The following is a 24,843-nucleotide window of genomic DNA, read 5'->3' as shown; positions in this document are numbered from 1 at the left end:
TGTAAAAGATACAAATCAAGAAGAAGAAAAAAATTCTGCAGTGCAGGTCTGATATTTTGGACAGCAATCATACATGACAGTCAGACAAAGTAAACAATTTTGCTTGAATGTTTCTAGATGGAATGAAATTTATATCCAATAGGGCACCACATATGTAACCAAAGATTGATCCCTGCCACGGAAGCATTCACTGTATATTTCGGGGAAGGCAGCGCCAGACCAGGCAGATGCTGGAAACACAAGCTCTGGGTTGAGAGATTCTTAACACAATCATTTACAATTAACAATGGCCAACAGACATGAAAATGTTTATTTCCCACGCTGTAGCAGCACAATACACAACTGCAATAAAATCTTTATTATTATTCTGTGCCAGTTAATCAATCATGTTGGCACGCTACATGACACAAAACTGCCTAGAACAAGCACCTAAGTGAGTCACATTGTAATAAAAAAAAAATTAAAGGGATTTCATGTGTATCTTGACAACAAGATAAACTGAAAATCTGAGTGTTACTGATTTAGGATTCCAATTAAAGCAATACATGTAAAGCAGCTGATAATGAGCGCATTGATAAAGATGACTCTCATCGTAGCTACATTGGTAAATGTCTCCAAATGAATCACCTGAATTTCAAAGGACAGTGGTGACCGTCTGTGGGACTGTCCAAAAAAAGCTGTTACAATTCAATTACAACGATGTATAGTTTGTGTCCTATCAATTGGTGCCTCTCAAAATTAATGAGAATGGTTAAGTAAAGCCAAATAAGATATTCAAGGCAAAATACTGGTTGTGATCATATGCAGGAAAGTTAGCTCACATCATTGCTCAAAAACAGCCTGCATGCAAAAAAAAAAAAAAAAATGCTAACATTAGGACGTAATGGTCGGGTGTATTTCGTGCGTGCTACAAATTGCAGCATCAATATCAATGTCCCTGAAGGAGCTCTGGAAGAATCCGCTCACTTCAGCTAGCTGTCAACGCGTGTTTTTACGAGATTCAAATGTAGCTTCAACACAATCCTGAATCCTGTGATCGGCGTTCGATGCTTGTTACGTGATTATACTGGATGACAGCTCGCTGTAAACGCGTCTTCAACCAGTACAACATTAGCAAAGATAAACAGACTTACTCAAACTTAATCAAATTGAGGTGTCCACAGAGCGTGTGAAGTTGTTAACATTTTAGCAGGCGAACAGTAGGTCACCTTAACCGGAAGAAGCTAACGCGTAGCTCCACCCACCAACAGGAGCAAGTCGGGGACGCTCTTCCAATCTGCATACATCCAGGAAGCGTGGTTGCTTTTCAAAATATTGGCGCTTCTGTCTTGTCAACGTTAGCGTTCCTTCAAACTCAATTTACTTGTGGAAATCTAGCAGGCGTGACGAATCGAAAGTGTCTCCTTACAAACCACAGGTAAGCCTTTGTCCCGGACACTTTCTGCAGACACGTAGACAAAAGTTTTGATAATTTTACATTAACGTTAGCGTCGGTATTTGCTGATAGCGTTATTTTACCTCACAGTTTCTGTGCCAAAAACGTGTCTTTGTAAATGTCATTACAATGTATTCTATAGTAGGTTTGACAACGATTATCACTTGAAATCAAATAATTCATTTTCAACTATGCCCATGTTTACACTGTTTAAATGTAGTATTTTACTGAATGTGATTGAACCGAACGAGACACGACTAAAAAAATCCTTATCATTTCTTCTATGACGCATTGTGCGTGCGAACATTAAACGTGTAAAACTCAATGGCATCTGATTTACCTGCCGATTAAATATCAAAATCGAAGTGGTTAACTTATTTTGCCGTAATACCGGCAACTCACCACCTAACGTTATTTTATTTGGACAATTAAAAATTTACGGATTGTGTTCTCTGAATGTTGATGAAGAACCCACACACAACACATGGAAAAATATGGTGGTTCGCTTTTTTGATGACGATGCGGCTAGAGTAATAACACAACATCTTGTAAGCAGGAAAGTAAACATTGGTAATGCAATACTTCAGCATTTATGATGGAAATCAAAGCTGTCCTGAAGTACTATATTTAGTGGAAACAAGTATTTTAGTGTATTAAATTGAATTTGTATTTTCGATGTTGTATTTCCTATAACCTAATTTGCTATTGTTTTATTTGAACGTAAATGATGAAAATGTTGCAATTTAAAATTACAATATACACAATTACTCTTATCACAGTCCGAAAATCCAGTCAGTTTATGGTTATGCATGCCATATTAATGAGGTTAATTGTATTTTATTTTATTCATGTTTTAGTTTTTGCCTATGGCACAATTGGAGAAGGAAAAACGCAGAGCATCAACACCAGACGAACCAGGAGTCATGCCGCGCACTTTTTGAAACGTAAGGGCAATGACAAGGAGGAGAAAGAGTTTTCTGTTGCTGTCTCCTGTCTTCAGGTGAACTTGTTTTTCTCATTCTTTGTTCTGTAATCCTGTTGTAGACTGGAAATATTATCCAATTAATATTGTCCTACGTGAAAGCGGCCTGATTATCTTTGTGTTGGATCAAAATGAAACATTTGCTTCTACTTTGGGAAAACAATGTTCAACATTTTTGCCTATTTTCTGACATGTCATGATGTCACGGATCAAACTGAATCATAATTGTGAGTCACTCTGGGTCTGCATGTCGCAAAGGTTAGTTTCAAGTAACTGGGAAAAAAAATAGATAGGGTGGTCAACAATTTTGATTGAGAATTATAAAAATAAGTATAAAATACGGTCTCTTTTTTTATTTCCCAGCAGCCAAAAACTTAACATTTTAGTTGGAAGTGTATGAAAATAAGTGATTTGTAGGCAATGTACATCTTAAACAATGTTGTATGTGCTGAGGGTTTTTCTAGGTTCAAACTCTGCCCCCTTTTTGTCAGTGTTCATACAGCTAGCGTGGCTCTCAGCAATTGTGGTAATTGTAAAGCATAGTTGAATTAGCAAAAAGGGATGGGAGAATTGTATCAGATGTTATACTTGGCAGTCACATCTTCACCCCTGCTTTGTTTCTAAAGCTGTTCAATGCAGGAAATTTAATTTCAAATTGCTACTGCCTCATGTAGCCAAAAAATGAACCTGCACACTCCCTTCTTCACATGCACGCTGCACGCCCTCGTACAAGCACAACTTTATTACTGAAGACTCGTCACAGAGTCTGGAATCATAACTGATTAGCTATGTTTATAGAGGTAAGAACAGTTTTATTCAATTATTTTTTGAGAAACTGTGGTCTACAATATATTTGACATGAGAAAATTCATTCATCCGCTAGCATGCAGTAGCTACAATAGGAAATAAAACAAGACGACCTTTAGGCTGAATGGAATGCCACAGAATGCAACAAATTTTCTTCATGACATCATACTTCTCAATTTCATATCATCACTTCTTACTTTTGGAGTAGCCCAGTTTAGCTCTCATCTCTTTTCACCACTCAAATGCGAAACCGATGAAACCGGCGTTGGTCACTAATTTCAATCTTTTTGTGGCAATTGTCATGGTTTTCCTGTTTTTAGCCTTCCACGGAGTAACTGTGCACAGTAAATTCTATCGAGTGAATTTGACTCGATTTAAAGTAAATTTGACTCTATTTGTAGTGGCACCAAATAGGCTTTTAGAGTAGGCTAATATTTACACAAGAGAGTAAAATAAAGAATTGGGGGGGGGGGGGGGCTGCCACACTAACACCTGAGCTATGCCCCCCCCCCCCCTACTGTTTGCTTATTTATCTTCATCTTGGAGTTCTAGGAAGATTCCAGCTGATACGAGCGATGTACTAGCACATAGCAGGAGCTGCGTGGCTCAGGGAGTAGATCGGCTGTCTCCCAAACTAAAGATCACAAGTCCGTTCCTCAACCCTTGAGTGACTTTTATTTATTTTAATCTCTTCCGAGTGAAATATTACTCTAAAACTCAGTCAATTTGGTCACACTCTAAATATAGTCAAATTTACTCTACAGAAATGTCTGTGTGGGGTGTGTTGGATGGCGATCTCTTCTGAGCAAATCTAGAATCCATGAAATACTAGCTTCTGGTCGTGACTCTGTGAGACAATGAGCTAACAATGAGCTAAAGTCAAGGACTCGTCTGTCGAAGAAGGACGCATCTGTACTCGCTTCTGCGCTCGCTCGTGACTTCTAACTATTTTGACATTGGGATTTTTAACTACATTGTTGCAATATCTGTGGTGGAAAAAGAGCTGACGAGACTAAGGAGATAACTCAAAGAAATGGTCACCGAAATACTTGAAATGAAAAGAGCATCGGGCCACTTCTCCAGGAAATTCAGCAGTTGAAGAAAGAGACGCAAGAAAAAGATTGTCGCCTTGGAACAAAAAGTGGATGATTTGGAACAGAATCTTCGTATCAGCGATGTGATAGTTACAGGTATCCAGATTAAACCGCGCCGTGGCCCCCCGGCGAGAGCTGCGGCCGGCACAAGTGCAGTTGATTCTGACCAAACTTCAGCGAACAAGACTGGAACAGCAAGTAACAACTCGACTCAGATATTTGGGATTAATTGTGTATCCAGCGCACATTCAGATGTTCTTTTCGCTTCCAACTCAGGGGACATGACCACCGGCAGTTCTGATCAGGTTTGTTGACATGAAGAAAAAGATTGCTGTTTTGAGAGAGAGCTACAAGCTTAAAGGTAAACATGTCTACGTCAATGAAAAGCTCACAAAACGAAATGCTGACATTGCGAGAAGGGCGCGACAATTGAGAAAGAATGGACATATTGAGAACACATGGACAAAAGACTGTCGGATCTTCATTCAAACAAAAGCTGAGAAGAAAATACGGATCGTGAAAAGAGTGGAAGAATTGTCGGAGTTTGAGAGACAATAACTGCAATCAGTAACTCACATCATTAAATTGTGGATTACGTTTTACCCAAATGTAACATATTACTAATTAACCCAAAAATGGAGCTGTTACGATTTGAATAATGTGAATATAGCACAAAAGCTGAGAAGAAAATACGGATCGTGGAAAGAGTGGAAGAATTATCGGAGTTTGAGAGACAATAACTGCAATCAGTAACTCACATCATTAAATTGTGGATTATGTCTTACCCAAATGTAACATATTACTAATTAACCCAAAAATGGAGCTGTTATGATTTGAATAATGTGAATATAGCAAAAGATTACTTGCTGACTCTGCCAAGGTTAACTTTAGCTTATACACCTGCGTTGATAACATGTATTGCTGTTCCTGTAAGAATGTAAACACTGTCTGGCTCGCCCTGGCTGCTCGCCTGGTTGGGTGGGCCTGTTAGTGGCGTCCGGGAACCGATTTACCAATTCCAAATGTTTGGTACTATCTGCAACTTATACACGGACATTACTCAAGATGAACTGAGCAAAGAGTGTGCAGACTTAAGTCTGGGATTGATAACGATATGAATCAATGACCTTCATAATCAGTGTATATGACTGATGCATATAGTAAGTCTCGACGGAGACGGGTTACAAATAAGACATGGCTTCTACCTGTCAGCTCTTCTTTCGGATGTCAATGTTGTAAATGATATGATGTGATTGATGTTACCTGTAATAATGTGTTCGAAAGGAAAAAAAAAAAGTAAATCAAAACAAAACACAAGAACGCGCGTCGCAGCCGAAAGGGCGGGAAATTCGAACCCGAATCCAGTCTGAAAACTTTTCGCCAGAGACTTGCAGCAGTATCCATTATGAACAGCTAAGGTGTTAATCTGCTAATTAGAAGATGTTTGAGTCATAAATGACCAAATAAAAAGACTAATGTAAATATATGTTGGGCAAAATCATACACAGCGCAACTTTAAGATGCTTCATAAATAGAGTCGAGTTGATTGTGAAAAGGGCAACTAACAATCTGATTCTCCTTTGGGTTTAAGGCAAACCTAGTCTTTTTGAAAGTGCTGCCGGAACAGTTTTGGTCAAACCAAGCACTCTCTTGCAATGTTTTCATTGACTTTATACATAAATAATATTGTTGTTGTGGTTGATGTTGTTGTAACCACAGGTGTGCAATGAACAAATCTGAGATCTGCTGGCTAATGCAGGTCCGCTTGTCGTAAGAGGGGACAAGGATAAAGGAGTGGTGGGTCACTGCACCAGGTTAGTGGCCATATTGTTTTGTGAGCACTGTCTGACCATTCTGTAGAATGGTGTCAGCAGAAGTTATATGGAAATAAATAACCAGGAATTGGCCATATAGTTTCTGTATACAGTGCCATAAATGTAATTAAACTCTTGACATTGATGGCCTTACCTTGAGTGTGTTACATATTTTCCAGATATATTTGCTTAGCAGGACAAGGCTGCTATCCTTAATCCCAATGTGTGTGTTGCCAAAATGAGCATAATTGACCTGGAAGTCTCAGAAAGAACGAGTGCTACCAATGCCAAAGGGCAACGCTTGCATGAAGGTGCTAACATCAACCGCTCACTCATCACCCTGGAAAATATTATAAATGTTGCCAATAATCTCAAAGTGAGTTAAATTATCTATTTTGAATGAATATACCATGCCAATTTAACATAACAACTACTAGTATTTCATATTCCATACATTAAGCCAATCAGTAGAAAGCAAGTTTTCATGCACATAAGCTTCAACAAGGCAAGGCAACTTTATTTATTTAGTGCTTTTCATACTTACACAAGGAAATTCAATGTGCTTTATATAGTTACAGAACAACATTTAAAGGCAAAATACAACATTTAAATGAAATTAAGACATTAAAAAAAAAAAACAGACGTATTTAAGGCTTTCAATAGCAAGTAGAGGAATAAGAAAAAGTTTAAATTTTACTCTTGGTGGGCATCTACTTAGTAGAGACCAAATTACAGTATGTACAAACAAAATCTAAATGCCCATTTTTTGTCTCCTTTTTAAGTTGGGTCTTTCAAAGCCACCTATTGTTGCTGTTGCACTAAGGGACTCTAATAAAATATTATGGTTATTGCTCTCTATTACATTTACTCATGAGTGAGTGGGTATCAGGCATACTGCTTCTAATTGTATACAGTACCTCTTTGTTGTCAATGATTTTGTCAGTGGCCAAAATAATTATATTACGTCTTTTGAAGTAGATTTTTCTGTAAGCAATGGGGAATCTCATTTCTTCCTAACATTCTATTTTTGGAAGAGATGAGGGGGCTGGGCAAAGTCCACATTTTCATCATTTTTCATTTTGATCATGTTTTCACCCGCGCATGTTGCTTTGTTGTCTGTCCGTCTGTCGGAAGGATTACACAAAAACTACTTGACCCTGAAAAAATTGAATTTTGTGGAAAGCTGCTTTGACCCGAGCATGAACCCATTACATGTCGGTGTACATATGGGCCAAAGGGCAGACCGCGGTATTTTAGCAAGGCAAAGTGTTCTTCCCATGTACAGTGGGCACCAGCTATTCACGGGGGATAGGGACTGGTCCAGCCCGCGAATAGCGAAGATCCGCGTAAATAATGATAATAATATTATAAATGCTTTGAGTTGTTTTTTGGTTTTGTGTTTTATCTATAAAAAATGGCAACAAACAGTGGGTTACACAAAAAATGGAGCTTGGCACCCAAAAACTAAACAAAATAAAAGGGGGGGAAACTTGCAAATATCTGCGGGTGTCAAACAGTGAGCATACGGGGGTCCAATATATGCATTAATATGCTCTTCTTCTTTTTTTAATTCACAATAGCAACAAGAATCCAATTCATTACTTGAATGTTGTTTTTGTTTTGTGACACACCATTCTCAATACGAACAGCACAATGTACTTGAAATGAACTGGTTCCTATATCATGAACTAGAGCAGCCTTGCTATGTGGTTTGCAATTTATGAGAACCATATGTAGGCCTTCCTGTGGATGAAAATTCACAAACTATTATAACGCTGATATGATATGATAATGTTCTGCATGCCTGTCAGAACGTTATTCTGTGTGAATTACACCCTTCTCCATCCTCTCATATGCCCATTAAGACACATTGTCTAATAGTATAGTTGATATCAGTGTTAAAATTGGCTTTCCTGTCAATTGTGAAAAAGGCCTGTGTTTTTTATTTTGGAGTCATCACTTCACGGCAAAGAAAAGTAATGGAGTCGAAGAAATGTGATTTAACGTTAAACGGCATCTTGCATAAATCATGTTTTGCCAGTAATTTCACTCATTATGTTGCTTATGTGTTGCATACATACATTTATGGCCTAACCTAAAGCTAAATTAATCAGTTTGTGCTCTTTTGCATGATTTTATAATTGAAAATTCCTCTATGTTGTAAAGTTAAATACTGACAAAAAAGTATTCTGAAACAATTAAATGTTCTGCCTTTAATGCTTATCTTTGTTCTTGTAAGCTGTGATCATGAGCCGTATTGTGGTGGAGGTGTTTGTGTGTCCCAATGATCCTTGGCTTTATGCCCCTGGCAGAGTCACCAATGGCAAACAGGTCGTAGGTGACGGATCAGACAAAGTATGGTTCACAGACTCCCTCTAATGATATACACACATATACATACATATACACATTGCCTGGATGCGGGTAACCGGCGCTCCCATCCAAAGCCAGTTGGGTCTCGTTGGTGAGTGCCTGGTGGCCGGGCCTGCACCAATGGGCCACGCCGGGCTTGGCCCGAAAGGACCATGTGGATCCCCCTTACCTTGGGCTCACCACCTGTGGGAGGGGTCAAGGGAGTCGATGCAGTGTGAGCTTAGCGACGGCCAAAGGCAGGGAGGGAACTTTGCAGAACGATCCCCAGCTAGAGAAGGTGTCTCTAGGGACGTGGAATGTCACCTCTCTGGCAAGGAAGGAGCCTGAGCTGCTGTGTGAGGTTGAAAAGTTCTGACTAGATTTGGTCCGAGTTGCCTTGTCCACACACAGCTTGGACTCTGGTACAAATCTTCTCGAGAGGGTTGGACTCTCTTCCGCTCACATCTATCAGGAGTGGGTATAGTACGCTTGTACGTTCTGGTCCACCATTCGGTGTCTCAGGAGGGGGGTTTAGATTTTGTGACTGTGCTTCTGCTGACCTCGAATCAAAAAGTTATGAATCGGTGAAGTAAAAAAAAAAAAAAAGGTATTAAGTATTTCTCTTGTTGGAGGACCCATGCATGACCTGGAGCTTACTTTCAGTTATATCTATGGAGCAGTTAAAGAACAAATTAACCGCATCGGAAATAAAGGGCCATACAACTGTAAGTAACATAAAATAAGTTAAATCTATACAAATAAAAAAGACACTAAAACAAGGTTAGAACTAAGACAATGCCTACAAAGAAACTTTGAGCTGGGTTTTAAATTATTAGGTTTAAGATGAGGTTATTAGGTTTTCACAACGGCTCAGCTCAAGTCACCTATCTAATCATTAAAAGGGAAGTCAACCTTAAACATTTCTTCACAATAATATGTTATATGTGACCTCACTAGACTAAACATGACATTTTGATTAATATTACATTTGTGGAATATGAGTTATGAAGCAAAATCCAGCCATTTTTATCCATCACGGGGCGACCATTTTGCTCAAGTCTCAGATAGCAACCAATCCCAGCTCACCTTCAGAAAACAGGTGAGGTGCGATTGGTCGTTCCCTGAGCCCTGAGCAACTGTGATGTCATCCTCAGTCGATAAAAAGTGGCAAAATGGTCGCCCCCTGAGATGGATAAAAATGGCTGGATTTTGCTGCTTAACTTAAATCCCACTAACACAATATCAACCAGAATACCATATTTAGATAGTTGGGCTGCGTAGAACATATTATTGTCAAAAATATTTGGGGGGTGGTTTGACATCCCTATTAAGGTAATATTTTTTGCACTTGGTGGCACTATATTTACACCAAAATGCCTTGATAACCTTGAGATTTTTTTTTTTTGCATCTGTAAAGCTAGAGTTTGTGACTTGCCTAAAATCAATGTGACTTCAAGGGTCTGATGTGAGCTATTAACTGTTGTCTTTAGATCGGGGTGTTGATCATTGGATATTTCCAGGTGTAATGTCTGTCCAACTGAAATCCCCTGCACAGATTCTTTTACGCTTCTTTGTTACTTTGAATTTTCCTTTTAATGTGACACTTGCAAACCTAATGCCTGTGAGATTATGAACTAAACAGCTGTACTTTGTCTTACGCCATTATTACAGACAAACCTTTTTTCATATAGAGCAGCTGCTGACCAATATTGAGAATGACTGCACTTATTTAGTATATCTTTTTAGCAAGAAAAGCTTTTGTTCAATGTTATGTATTCAAATATCACTTGTGAAGCTTTCCAGATGCCAACAACCTGTTGTTCTCTTATCTTTCACCTGTGTTGTATTTTCTCTATTAATGCATTTGCTACATATCTAAATTTGTATATCAAGTGCATACTCCGAGTGGAATGAATGGAATGTTTGCTTATTCTCACTGTACATATTCGTCTAAACATCCTTGGTCATAACGCTCATGTCAGTTATTTCTATTTGCTTTAGAGCAAGAAGGTAAAAATACCATGCAGGGGACACCAAACGTACTTAGATACTCAAGGATTTATTTGTTTATTTCATTATTTGTATTTCATCACAAATAATGTGTTACCTTTTTAGTTGTTTGGTCCTCGTATAAATATCCGGAAATGATGACCTCTTATCACATATTCACCTCTCTTTATTGTTCCAATACTTTTGGAGGGGAGTCTTTTTGTTATCGTATTCAAACATGGGGCTAATTGATCAGGATTGTTTCTTTTTCATCAATCAATCTATCAGAAGATCTGCTGTTGTATTTAAATGTCATCTTTAGGGCCTACAGTGGCATTTGTCAGGGTATTTGGGCTGGGGGCGGAGGACACAGAAAAGCTGAATGAGTCTCACTCCCACGCATTTCATTCACTGGCATCAGAATTCACAACTCGCACAGTGAGAGGCTCTGAATAGAGTATGCACGCTTCTCACACTATTAAAAATTCAGCAGTCTAGCAAGGCCACGTCTCCTACGTCACTAGAGTTTCATTGAAGAGTGCAGTCACATTTCAGCAACAGCTCTCCAGTTTTATTTACTTGCCTATATATTGCTCTCTTACTCAAATAATATCACCTTTTTCTCAAGATTTTAAGAAGTTAAGAAGAAGTTAAATGTAATCTTGATACAGATTTAAAGGTTTAAACCCAATTCTTCCTTTTTGCCTGTAAGAATTGCTCAGGGTCTTTGAACCTATAAAGTCAGTTACTTTTCTCTCTCTTTAGGGTGTCAGAATCTCTGCAGCAGGTCTTCTCCAACCGTGCCCAAATCAAAAGCGAACAGCTGGATCTGGAGAGACAACTGAAGGAGAATGAGCTGCGCCAGCGCTACAGTGAGGAGGACAAACTGCAGGTCCAATACATCTCTGCCAACGAGAAGACTGAGAAGGTAGCGGATGCTTACACTGCTTTCCAGATTCCATCATCCCTGCAGGAAAACAGCTGCTGAGTCATCATTTTACTTTGCTGCTCTCCATAGTAGTCTGGGCCTGTAATTTACACCACAACAGGACTGATTGAGTCCTGCTCCCCAGTTGCTTTCTTTCTTCGCCAACTGAGTCCTAAACTTTGTTCCACCTCTACATGCTGTATTGCAGAATCCAGCTAATTCTGCTAAAACTGAAATTCAATCTGAATTTTGTCTTTTTTGCTGTGAAATGTATATAATTGCTGTGCTATCTTATAACATTACTAGCAACCCCGGTTCCGCATGCACATGATGCTAATATGTAAAACATACAAGGAATGGATGAAAGCAAGAAAATGATGGCTGGCGTCACCGTGTCCTGAACCAGTTGAAATCATTGAAGTCAAATAATCAGACATCTGAGGTTAATACAACCTTAGTCATCTTCATTTGTCATTTAGTTTTGTTCACAATAACATAATTTTACTTGTTTTTATTGTTGTTGTTTTTTACAAATTGAAGTCCAAGTGATTAATTTTGCAAGCTGATCAGTAGAAGAATGATGTACTAAATACTAATACTACATTACTAAGTCTGTAACTTAGTAGGATGCAATAGATTTCTTAATAGGAGCAGACAAATGAGCATGTTATAAGAGGGAAACTCATCAATATAGGATGGATCCTTAAAACTCAATGCTTGGTGTTTTTTGTTTGTTTATTTTTTAGGGTAGGCCGTGTCTCTACTGGTGTCGTGACTGTCTTTGTTTTCTTCCCATCTGTTCTCCCAGTAATTAGAACCGTGCTCATTTTATTTCTCCAGCTCACTCGTGGATCACTGAAGAGAATAAATCAATACACTTTACTTGTCCCTCACACAGCAGCCAGTTACCTAAAACCATGTCCATGTTTTTTTTCTTCATTATCCTTTCTTCCAAGAACTGATCCAGAACTATGACGCACTCACCAGTCAAATGTTCTTTCTGCTGTTGTTTCGTAGTTTTCTTGCGTCAGTCCCCAAACCCCCCCACTGCCTCCTATCCATAGCATACAGCCTTTCAGATCAAACAGACAAATTTATAACAATAGCATCTCAGACCAGCTATGGAATGGATAATTAGGCATGTCTTGAGCTTTAATCATTTGTTATTTAGTTTATATTAACCTCGTCTCACTCTCTTCTTAATATATTAGAAAATGATTTACATTGCCACAGACGGAGCTTCAGGTGAATGATCTTGAACAACACATCAAGCAGATGGTCAAATTCACTGCACTTCAGGATCAAGAGAACAAACACATGCAAAAGTATGTTGGTACTATTTGCAATTAGTGCATGGCTATCTATCTATGTATTTGCTTTGTAACATTCTTTATTGAATTCTAAAATGGTGAATGTGTTTTTGCCAGCTTATGATCAATACTGCACTGCCATGTGTGACATTGGGCTTGTTACAGCCCAAGATGAGTTAAAAAAACAAACAAAAAAAAAAACATAAACGTAAGCATTTCTGTGCTAAGTGAGAGAAGTGTGGCCTGGGCAGACCAAGCAGAAGCCAACCAAGATGTACAAGATTCATCTACTAGAGAAACAACACAAGAGACCAAGGATTTCGGTGGCAAATTGGCACGTGTCCTGTCTTTCTCAAAACTGCTTTACCACCAGAGTAGCTCTTGTATTAAGTTTTTTTTAGCATGTATGTTTTTACTTTGTAACTAGTCTACATCCTGTTTTGTTTTTGTTTTTTTCATTTTTATTGTTATTAATGATTCTCTTGAAAAGGCACAAAAGTTGACAGTTTGCATTGCTAAAATCATGCTCTGCCCCCATATAAATAATTATTCGACAGTCAGACATGAACTTATAAATTGTATTTGAACCTGTTGTGCCATCCATAGAAATGTAATTCGACCTGTGTTGGAGTGGATTTCCTTGCAGTTATTGAAATGCTCTGCAAAAAGATAGTTCACGTAAATAATGAGAGCAGCATACTGGACCTTGTCCCTGCTTCCAATTTGAAAGATTTATTTACGTTGTATATGTGAGATGAAAGCTTGAATGTTGGAATGTTGTCGCGAGTTGGCTCGAATGACATTACTGGTATATAACCAAAAGGCTCAACCGTGTGCAACCACCCATGTATACGGTATTAGGCAATTCTCCCAAGAAACCAAAAGGTATCAGTCAAAATCTTAAATTAAACAAAAAACTTGCAGAACATTTGGGAAAAGTATTGATAATGAGTATTTTCTATTTTTTTAAACAGTTGCAAAGAGGCAGACAGAAAGAATATTGTTGATCTCCAAAAGGTAAGTTTGCTTCTTTCTTTGTTTTCTTATTCAGGTAAATGGCCATGCTTGGTCATTTTGTATGTCATAGAGCAGAAATAAAATAAAAAATTACCCAAAGCTATGTAATAAACAGGGATGCCAAGTTGCTCCGGTTTGGGAGTAGGGGTGGGAATCTTTGGACACCTCACGATTCGATTTAGGGTCTACGATTCAATTTTGAAGTAATTATTGATCCATTTTTAATTTATGTATATTGATACACTTTTTTTTACAGCACACATTTCTATTCATCTCAATAAGTATTAATCACTTGGTGCAATGGCTAAAAAAAAACCTCACGGTTCGGATCAGATAACGGATTTGAATCCCGGATAAGTGTTTTGTTCCGGGCAGTTCCCATCTTTTCCGTGGAGGTCTAAAATGTTCCGGAAATGACAAGACGCGCGGTAGATTAACTTGGAGTTTGCAAGTGAGTCTGTAAGTAGAGCAACTTGTGAATGCCAACATAAGATTTGGTCTCTACCAACTAATCGTGATAACGTTTGTGAATGCCATCACATCTTCCCAGTGTACAATACTAACTTTTCAGCTTAGCGCGAATGGCTGGCGTTGCGGCTAAACAGCAGGTGCTCCTCTCAAAGTCTGTAATAATCGCTTACGTGGTGGCGAATTACCGACACTTCTGACAAGTATTGTTAGCATAAAAGGCGGACAAGTAGTAATTTACATTTAAAGACATGTTAAACCGGTTAAGCATTAAATATAGTCGCAAAACATTAGAATTTTGACTCAAGTCTTGTTAGAGCTGCATTTGTTACAGTGGAGAGTAGCTAACTATGAATTAGCAAATTAAGAAATGAGAGAGAAGATCCACAGCCCCACACAATACAATCTAAAAAACGAAAATTAATTAATACAGTTGTGCATATGTCAGCATCAAAATGAGGGGCTTTTAAGATGAGAAGTACAGTAGTATTAGTATATTAAATATTTGCAAGATCAGCAATGGTTTTGGTTTGTTTTCACAATAGTGCTGTGTTTTGATTTTCACTTTTTAGAGCTGTACTGTAAATGTTTTCAAATTTACATTGTATCTCATTTTCCAGCTTTGTTAAACAGCCATACACACCCGATGGTTCTTGCAATGTGTCATCTCTAAATACCACACAACTATCACTACATTGTTGTTCATACAGTAGTCAAAATTTCAAATCTTTGTTGTTGTTTTTTAAATAAATAAATACTGGTGGCACGTTGTTTGTTGTTTTGGCTGTGATGCAAATGTTACTGACAAAATCAAAATGTTCTTATCTGACAAAATGTCCAAAATGTTCCTGATAGGGGTTGGCATCTCTGAATGTACTTTACATACTTTAGCTTTCGCTGCAGGTGTTGCATCTTGGGCCAGATTTGAGCAATATAATGTGAACACTACGGGATTATTTTATAGAGTAAAGCAGTGTTTTATGGAGGACTAAATGTCCCATAATTATTTAAATAAATGCATTTTCAACTAAATAAATGTGCCATAACTTTTTTCTAATTATTCCAATGTTAACTTTTACAGAATTCATTCATCTGTTTATTTCAAATTAATCCATCCAGCCATTTTTTACCGCTTGTCTGGGATCGGGTCGTGGGGTGTAAACGAAGATTTCTATAGGTTGGCAGGTCTGCTTAGCATGGCTCTCTCTCCACTTCCTTGTTACAGTATACACACATTAGATTGTCTGGGTAACCCATGTAACCACATCACTAGAAATACTCTGATTGACTTACTGGCCCACGTGATCTAAATTATGAATTTGAATGTAAATAAATGTAGTACATGCGGCGCCAGAGCTAGATCGGGTGGCTGCAAGAGGGCTTGCGCCGCCAGATTTGGGTCAGAGGACGGCTGCAGGACGTGCAGCACCAGAACAGGAATGGGTGGCGGCACCAGAACAGGAACGGGTGGCGGCCGCAGGTCGGATGTCGCCGGAGCAGTAACGGGTGGCAGGTGGATTGCCGCAGGAACAGTTTTGGCTGCCGGTCGCAGGTCGTGCGCTGCCAGAATAGGAACGGTTGGGGGCCACATGACTTACAATGCAGGGACATAAACGGGTGTCGGCTGTAGGTTGTGAGCCACAGGGTCAGAGAGCTGCTGGAGAACATTCAGCGCCGGTGCCAGGTGAGACTGGGCACAGAACTTGGTTACCTGTGCATCCAGAAACATTAACGGGTGGCGGCCGCAGGTCATTTGCCACCAGAACAAGGTCAGAGGATGGCCGCAGGACGTGTGCAGCTTGAAAAGGAATGGCTGGTCGTACACCGCCAGAATAAGGAACAGTTGGGGGCCACAAGACGTGCGCAGTTGTAACAGGAAAGTGTGGTGGCCGCAGGATGTGTGCTGCAGGAACAGTAATGGTTGCCAGCTGCAGATCATGCGCCGCCAGAACAGGAAGAGTTGGGAGCCACAGGACTTGCGACGCAGGGACATGAGCGGGTGGCCGTAATTTGTAACTCACAGGTTCAGAGAGCTGCTGGGGAACATTCAGTGTCGGTGCCAGGTGGGAGTGGGCACGGAAATTGGTTACCTGTGGACCCAGGCTGTTTACAGCAGAAGTCCGGTTTCGTAAAACGTCCCTCACAGCAGCCAGGGACACAGGTTCTCGGGGAGGCACAATGCACAGCATGTCGCTTCTGCTTCCACTGGGTCCATTTTTGGTTTGATAGTTCTGTTAGATGTTGAACGGGTGTTTGAGGACCCAAATGCTAGAAGTGGGGAGGCGAGGCAGGTTTGCAGGATGTAAAAAAAATAAATATTTCCAAAAGAAAAACCAAAAGGGAAGCAAGACACTAGGAATCCAAACCTATTAAACTGACAAAAGACCAGAAAGCAGGTACAAAGTAACAAAGAAAATACACTAACGTCACCAGTGCAAAAGACAGGACAATTTACAGACTATGGGCATGTGCAGAACGATCCAAGGAAAACTGAACAGAAACAAGGAACTACATACTAAGCAAACTTAACAAAACGAGCAGAAAGACCTGATCATAACACAAGTGGCGGAGGGAGCTGCTTGGTAGACACGAGTAAACGGATAGACAAGCGCAGGTGCAAACAATAACTTTTAACGGGACAGGACAGGAACCACAAGACATAACATGAAACAAAACTAAATACAAACAGACTATGACATTTTTCCTCAAATTACAATAAATAAATGCTGCTTTTCTATTATCTTTTCCCATGTGTTCGTAAAATACACATTTTGTATAGACCACACAAAATGAAGTAAAAAATAATAAATAAATGGAATGAAACAGAAATATCCAGTGTCATTGAAAAGTCCCAATAAAAATTTGTGGTTGTACAACTTATTTTCAAGGAATAGAGTGAAGCACAAACAATCAAACTGAATATAACAATGCTTCAAGCAACATTCAGGAATACCTACCAACCATTTAACCAGAGTTTTAGCAAGGTTTGTAATCTTAGATTAATTGTGTAGTGTCTTAGTTTGAACACTGGGTGCCACCCACATAATGACATACATAACAGAAGAAGTTGAAAACTCGCAAAGAAACAATCATGATGTCATGTGACGTCGAATGCTGAAGCGCTGAATGCTAACTGTTGACCTCATGGACCCGATTAAAGCTCTTGGCGGACCTTATCCATCCCACAGGCCGTACGTTTGCTACCCCTGGTCTGTAGTTTCTCTTGCATGTGCCTATCCACCCCAGCTGTACTGTGGACCTTCCTCTAATGTCATCTAATAAGGATTTCATATCGTGAAAAAAATAAAAATAAAAACCTGGGCCTGAGATGTAGATATCATTCCATCCCTATTATTTATTTACTTTAATCTGATAAAATATGTGGTTTGAAATTTTACTGGTAAAACTTAGAAAGCCTGTTCCAATGTGGTTCATCCGCCTACCAACTATTCATTTTAGCTTCTGTACTTTTTATTTGTGTATTTGCAGACAATCAAATTTTTATACACTAGGCATTTCAAAAACAGTAAATATAAATTTATTTACAGTCCACATTTAAGATTATAATGATATATTAATTGAATTCTATTCTGTTTTCTTTTCCTTGTGTGGTCAATGCAGCGTTAATTTCCCAAGCATGCATGCAAGCCGTTCAGGGACTTCAAAAGAGCATACCAGTGAATTTCCATGCAATATAATCAGTGTAATATATACAGCCTTTATATAACTGTTAATCACTCCAGTTCCCATTATTGGGAACATGCAGTCACTGTTTCATCTCTCTAATGAAATCATAACTCTTTGCATCCCTCTCAATTATTCATTCACTGACTCACACTTGAATCTCTCAAACCCATCCTATATATCCTAATTCCACTGTCACATTTTGATAGTATAGCACATTATGGGTATAACAATGCAAATTATTCATGGCGTCATCAGCCACACTCAACATCCCTCCCTTCTTAACTGCTGGCGTCAGTCTATTGAAGACTTTTCAGCATTCGACAAACTGATCTGATGTCACACTGATGCTGCTTCGTCAGTCTCATACGCCTTCTTCAGCCCTTCAGAGAGACACTGCTGCACAATATAAGAAATAGCTCCTCCCAGGAATTTGCTAAGCCAATCAAATGTGGTCAGATATAGAAAGGGACGGACGGGTTTAAAAGGGGGAATTGACGCTTTGCCTGGCTGGTTATTAATAGAAACTTACACAAAAGTCGTCACTGAGGTGGTTCACTGGGATTAAAACAGGTCTACATTTGATGTCCTGATGTTTTGTACAGATTCCTAGCAGTCTTTATTTGTTCTTGTTTTCTCATTAGTATCTGTAAGCATTCCTTTGTTTTCCTTTTATTTTCCCTAAATGTTTACTTTTCCACTTTACTTCAGGTCCTATTGTCTGATTCTGCCTTTCCCTTCCACCCGCAAATGTTTTTTCTCAGCGTCTCTTGCATTGAACACTCCCAATCCCTCTTGAGCTTCATTCATGAAAATGCAGATCCACAGCAGGGCAGGAAAAAACGTCAGCAGACGTAAATTCCCCAGCTCCACCAACCAGAAAAGGCGCACTATAAAAAACATGCAGCGGCAACCAGGCGACCCTAATTCAGTGCTGCCTCCACCAGAAATAGCAACTCATGCATGTATTAATCCCCTACAAGCCAAAAATATGTGATTGAAGGAATTCTGCTTCCATTTATTGCAAGGAATAACTCCACTGTCACACAAATGTGCTATTTATTGCTTATGCAATCACCTCACTGACAAAACTTTATGATGCTCATATTTGATAAACATAACATTAAACTAAAGAGTAATATGCATTTTGTACATTCGCTGTCTCTTTAGTGTCCTGCTGGTGTTTTCCCCTTAAGATTCAACATGCCTCTGCAAGAAAATGGTCTTCATTTTATGATGCAGACACTGGGCTTTGACCCCATTCTCATCTGTGACCCGTTAGCATTTTTATGGTGTTGATTTGATAGTGGCACTGCTAAGTGATAGCATCATTATTCGAGCGCCAGTATGTTTTGCATTAAATAATGAAAACGTAAAATTAGTGCTGTTCCTGAATGGGTGGTAATTCGGACATTTGTACGAGTATGTGTGACAAATAAAAAATTTAATCACAATTTGCAGACTCTGCTCAGATGGTGTAACGTCATCACAGCCAGTGTTGTGGTAACTGTGTTTACTTTCTATGACAGTTACCGACTTAAACATGTGGGAACGCCAGTTGACGTATTTAAACAGAGAATGTGTATGGCGTCCATAAACATGAAATCATACCTGATTTTCTCATGACAATGATCTGAATCTTTTAATGGCACCCTGCAAATCTCCAGTGACTTGACGTAAAGCAAACACAAATGGGTGTGTTGATCTTGAGGCTACTTTTTGGTTACAAGCTGTGCAACACATTCTGAAATGCTACAGGGATTGATCACTATTTGAACTCAACATAGGCAACAAGTGGACTTTTTTTAATATCTTTTGAGTTTAAGGATGCAGACTACATGTAATTACAAAGACTGTATTATTAATATTAGATTGGATTCATATAGTTTTCCTTGTGAGGGTTTGCTGGGAATGTCTGGGCGAATCCCCTGTCAGAGAGAGTTTCAACACCCACCTCCGGCAGAACTTCTTCCTTGTCCAAGGGGAGGCGGGAGACATTGAGTCCGAGTGGACCGTGTTCCGCGCCTCCATTGCTGTGGCGGCCGATCGGAGCTGTGGCCTTAAGGTGGTCTGTGCCTGTTGTGGCGGCAAGCCCTATAGGATGCCATCAAGCAGAAGAAGGAGTCCTATCGGGCCTTTTTGGCCTGCGGCACTCCAAAGGCTGCTGTTAGGTACCAGCTGGCCAAGCAGAACGCAGCTTGGGTGGTCGCTGAGGTGAAAACTTCACATGATTTGAAAAGACTTGGGAGGAGTTCGGCGAGGCAATGGAGACAACTTCCAGACGGCTTTGAAGAAATTTTGATCCACCATCTCACCACCGTCTCAGGAGAGGAAAGCAGTGCACCAGTAAAACTGTGTATAGTGGAGTAGGGTTTTGCTGACCTCGACTTGGGATGTCGTGAGTCGGTCGGAAGAATACTTTAAAGACCTCCTCCATTCCACCGATACGCCTTCCTTTGAGGAAGCAGAGTCTGGGGACTCTGAGGTGGGCTCTCCTATCTCTGGGGTTGAAGTCACTGAGGTGGTTGGAAAGCTCCCTCGGCATAGTCCTCGAGGGTGCATGGGAGTTTGCCCAACCAGTCTACATGTGTTTGGTGGACTTGGAGAAGGTGTTTGACCGTGTCCCTCGTGAAGTCCCGTGGGGGGTACTTCGAGAGTACGGTGTAACGAGCCCCCTGATACGGGCTGTTTGGTCCATGTAAGATCGGTGTCAGAGTTTGGTCCGCATTACCTGCAGTAAGTCAGATTTGTTTCAAGTGAGGGTTGGACTTTGCCAAGGCTGCCCTTTGTCACCAATTCTGTTCATAACTTTTAGGGACAGAATTTCTAGCCGAGCCTTTGAGGGAGTCCGGTTTGGTGGTCTCAGCATTGCCTCTCTGCTTTTTGCAGATGACGTGGTGCTGTTGGCTTCTTTAAGCCGTGATCTCCAACTCTCACTGGAGCGGTTCGCAGCTGAGTGTGAAGCGGTTGGGATGAAAATCAACAACTCCAAATCCGAGACCATGGTCTTCAGTCGAAAAAGGGTGGAGTGCCCTCTCCCGGTCAAGGATGAGATCCTGCCCCGAGCGGAGGAGTTCAAGTATCTTGAGGTCTTGTTCACGAGTGAGGGCAGGATGGAGCGGAAGATCAACAGGCGGATCAGTGCAGCGTCTGCTTTGATGCGGCCTCGGTGTCAGTCCGTTGTGGGGAAGAAGGAGCTGAACCGAAAGGCAAAGCTCTTGATTTACCAGTCGATCTAAGTTCCTGCCCTCACCTATGGTCACAAGCTGTGGGTCATGACTGAAAAAACAAGATCCCGAATACAAGCAGCCAAAATTAGTTTCCCCCTTAGAGATAGGGTGAGAACCTCGGTCATCCGGGAGGGACTCGGAGTCGAGTCGCTGCTCCTCTCTACGTTGAGACGAGCCAGCTGAGATGGCTCGGGCATCTCATTCATGGAGGCATCCAGGAGGAATCCGGAGAGGTGTTCCGGGCATGTCCCATCAGCAGAAGGGCCCAGGGAAGACCCAGAACATGCTGGAGAGACGATGTCTCTTGGCTGGCCTGGGAACGCCTTGGGATCCCACTGGAGCAGCTGGTTGAAGTAGAGAGGGAAATTTAGGCAACCCGACCCCGAATAAGCGGTAGATAATAGATGGATGGATAGAGCCTTTCAAGGGACCCAAGAATGCTTAACAACTCATGGAGGTTATTAAAATTTTGAGTATGGTTGGCAGGCCATTTTAACCTGGCTGTTTTTTAATAGAAACGTACACAATGGTCGTCACTTTGAAGTGGTTCAGAGAGGATTAAAACATGTCTACATTTGATGTCCTTGTTTTGTAAAGATTCTTTGCAGTTGAATTTCTGTATTTTGATCTGTCATTTCCCATTATAAAAGTAAAATACTCTTGTTTTAATGCTACGAAATTGTATTATCAAATACGAATGTTTAATTCAGAAGAAATATAAAAATCAGTATAAGTATTCATTCATTCTTTATCAATGTTCTGGGTTTTAGGCAGCGGAAGTCATCCAAACTAGCAGCAAGACGTAGTTCCACGAAGGCCCGATCTCTCGGTTTTGCTGCCACAACAAGGCCCAAAGAGGTTCTCCCACGACGTTGATGAGTGTACCTCTCCTCTCCAGTGCACACCACAGCCTGCTCAAAAAGATGTTCAGTTTAGTTTGTCCACTGGCATGGATCCAAACATGACCTTTGAAGTTCAACACGAACGATCATAATAAGCAATGACGGCCCCCATCAGGCAATGAAGTCGGTGGGTTATTCAGCTCAGACCAAACTAATCAATCCTGTCATAGCCAATGAAGCCAATCAGATTTCTTAACAACAGTGAGAAAGTTTAATTATTTTCCTCAATAATTTATGCTTAAATTTAGTAAAAGGCACTCCAACTAAATATTAATGATGCCATTCAGAACGGAGTCTATCCCCCAATACCACTTTCAAATCAAAAATGGATCACATACCCAATATACACTAGTTCACAAGAAAATATGAGTAATACGACAACATGTTAATCTTTTAAGCGTTTTATAAGGATCTAGTTTGGCACTTAAGATCAAAAAGTTAGGTTACTAACTAACTAAAGAAAATTCCATAAATGGAAAAGAAAGACAAACCTTCATAATTAAATAAAAGTAACATTTCACGAATCATTAATACTGATGACGGAATGTCTTGCTTAGAAAAAGCATACTTGTTTGCTGCCCAAGACTGCTCATATTGTTATCATTATGAACTAAGGGTTTTTTTTCTTACAAGGCTACTTTTTTGTGTGGAACGATTTGGTGTGATGATGTGAAAAAACAAAATATTTGGGGCAAATCCATTTTTAACATGGCCCTAAAAAAAGATGAAATGAAGTGCGTTTTGTAACACTGGCAGAGATTACGAGTAACCCATCACTCCGTAGGATTAGGCATAGAATGCTTTATCCCAAGTAGCACTTCATACAGAGGCCTACAAAAAGGATGACTTAAAACTCTCTATAATAACTCTCTTGACTCTGGAATCATGAGACATACCTCACTTTGTTAAGGGGGGTAGAGCAGTATATTCAACAGTTTCACATCAGCTATTCTTGTTGTGTCATAGAACGGTGGGCTATGGTGATCTCCTGCTTTGAGTTTAATGGGAGACTAACTGTATGTAGACATCAGATCTCCCGCCCCTTTTTATGTTGTTCGCTTGCATATTACCGTACATTGTCTGTCAAGACAAATGTTGCACTTAGCAGACAGTTTTGTAACAACCCAAGGCTAACCAACTAAACAGATAGTTAAAATCCCTTTAAAGCTGATAAGTTTTGTATTTCAGTTGTTGAAGAGTTTGTTTTATGGAGAAATTACCAAACAAGATAAGTTGCTGTCTTTTTGTCACACAATTTTTCACCTTCTGTTCTCTCTTAAGAGAGAAATGAAAACATATCTGCACTATGTAAGATAACACGTTAATCAATTTACTACTGACTTGGATGTCACTGATAAAACCTAAATCTTCATCCCAAGAGTTGTTACTTGTTGGGGTGAATTGCATGCATCTAAGCTAATTAATAAAGCTTTCCCACATTAACAACCGCCAAACATTCCTGCTGTCCTCTTATGTCATGATATTCATCTTAAAGCTTTAAAAACCCAGTTGAGGTAACACAGTCAGAAGGACTTCTGGGTACCTTGAAATTCCATCCATCCATCCATTTTCTTGGCCGCTTTTCCTCACAAGGGTCGCGGGGGTGCTGGAGCCTATCCCAGCTGGCTTCGGGCAGGAGGCGGGGTACACCCTGAACTGGTTGCCAGCCAATCGCAGGGCACACAGAGACGAACAACCACACTCACAATCACACCTAGGGACAATTTGGAGTGTTCAATTAACCTGCCATGCATGTCTTTGGAATGTGGGAGGAAACCGGAGTACCCGGTGAAAACCCACGCAAGCACGGGGAGAACATGCAAACTCCACCCAGGTAGGCCGAAGCCCAGACTCAATCTCACGTCCTCTGCACTGGGAGGCGGACGTGCTAACCAGTCATCCACCGTGCTGCCTACCTTGAAATTGATTTTTTCCATAAATGTTTACTACTAAACTGCTCCATTTCTATCCAGACCTAATGCTTGCTCACCTATTTAAAGGGGAAGTGAACCCAAACATATTCTTTACAGTAAAATGTTGTTTGTGTCCCCAGTAGTCTAAAGACAGCATTTTTATTAATTCTGCGTTTGTGGAATAGGAGTTAAGCAACCAAAATCCAACCATTTTTATCCATCTCGAGGGGCAACCATTTTGCCACTTGGTCGATTCCTGAGCCCCAAGCAACTGTGATGTCATTTTAAGTTGAAAGCCCAAAAAATTTGGGGGTTGACATCCTCTTTAATAAAGCTGTCTTGAGAATGCACTAAAAGCAATACGAACAGTACATCTTGTTGTTTGACACAAAATTACTTGCTACACATCATCCAAGGAAGGAATGTTACAGTGGATTTTAAGCATCATTGTAAATAGTTGTACATTTGCCTTTAACAAACTTGTCCGCACTAAACTGCTACTGTTAAAATTGCTGTGTTATTTTTGACAAATGACAAAAGTAGTAGTCTTTTAAAATAATTTTTAACCTTTTAAGTAAAGTATGTGCTACAAATGTGCACCGCGAATACTCAGGGGAGGCCACATGCTGATAACTAGAACTTAGTCGGTTTAATACACCTCACCTTGTCCCCACACAAAGCAGTATTTGCCCCCCTTGCCTTTTTATTCACTGCACTTGTAGTGATCTGCCTTGACTGAAATGTTGTTTCTGTTTGGGTCCAATTCTCATGTTGGTAAGTTATTAACTTTTTTCTGAAGTTTGCCGTTAAGTGCTGCAGGCGCTAGGTCTGGAGCTTGTCTTAAGCTCAAATCCCACTAAGGAGCGAACATTTGCAATGCTAGCAAATGTTTCCTAAACGTTCTCTAAACAATTTTAA

General features: G+C 40.1%; 2 protein-coding genes across 3 annotated transcripts in view; one reads left to right on the top strand and one right to left on the bottom strand.

Annotated features, from left to right (window-relative positions):
- Positions 1-1,257, bottom strand: part of mettl15 (methyltransferase 15, mitochondrial 12S rRNA N4-cytidine) — a 59,316-nt gene extending 58,059 nt beyond the window's left edge. The window contains exon 1 of the mRNA XM_077564637.1: positions 1,134-1,257. The gene's annotated coding sequence lies outside the window, so the exon portion shown is untranslated. The remainder of the gene's footprint in view (positions 1-1,133) is intronic.
- kif18a (kinesin family member 18A) lies at positions 990-23,442 on the top strand. Of its 2 annotated transcripts, XM_077564639.1 has the most exons (6): positions 990-1,417; positions 2,293-2,435; positions 11,239-11,401; positions 12,635-12,726; positions 13,686-13,728; positions 21,881-23,442. In XM_077564639.1, the coding sequence occupies exons 2-6, from the start codon at positions 2,389-2,391 to the stop codon at positions 21,914-21,916; spliced, it is 381 nt and encodes a 126-aa protein (XP_077420765.1). In that variant the 5' UTR covers positions 990-1,417; positions 2,293-2,388; the 3' UTR covers positions 21,917-23,442. The 2 variants fall into 2 exon arrangements, with proteins under 2 accessions (XP_077420765.1, XP_077420764.1); XM_077564638.1 differs by lacking the exon at positions 21,881-23,442 and having other exon boundaries at positions 13,686-13,875.
- Positions 23,443-24,843: the final 1,401 nt, after the last annotated feature.

This window comes from Vanacampus margaritifer, chromosome 4 (assembly GCF_051991255.1).
Source record: "Vanacampus margaritifer isolate UIUO_Vmar chromosome 4, RoL_Vmar_1.0, whole genome shotgun sequence".
Classification (NCBI taxonomy): Eukaryota; Metazoa; Chordata; class Actinopteri; order Syngnathiformes; family Syngnathidae; genus Vanacampus; species Vanacampus margaritifer.
Note: the sequence above shows the minus strand (reverse complement) of the source record. Positions and strands in the feature narration are given on the sequence as shown.

What these genes read in the sequence shown, in the direction of transcription:
- kif18a (XM_077564638.1), top strand. Translation starts at nt 2,389, where the DNA reads ATGACAAGGAGGAGAAAGAGTTTTCTGTTGCTGTCTCCTGTCTTCAG. An exon ending in TTGCTGTCTCCTGTCTTCAG is followed by an intron (nt 2,436 to 11,238) that starts GTGAACTTGTTT and finishes CTCTCTCTTTAG; the next exon opens with GGTGTCAGAATCTCTGCAGC. An exon ending in GAGAACAAACACATGCAAAA is followed by an intron (nt 12,727 to 13,685) that starts GTATGTTGGTAC and finishes TTTTTTAAACAG; the next exon opens with TTGCAAAGAGGCAGACAGAA.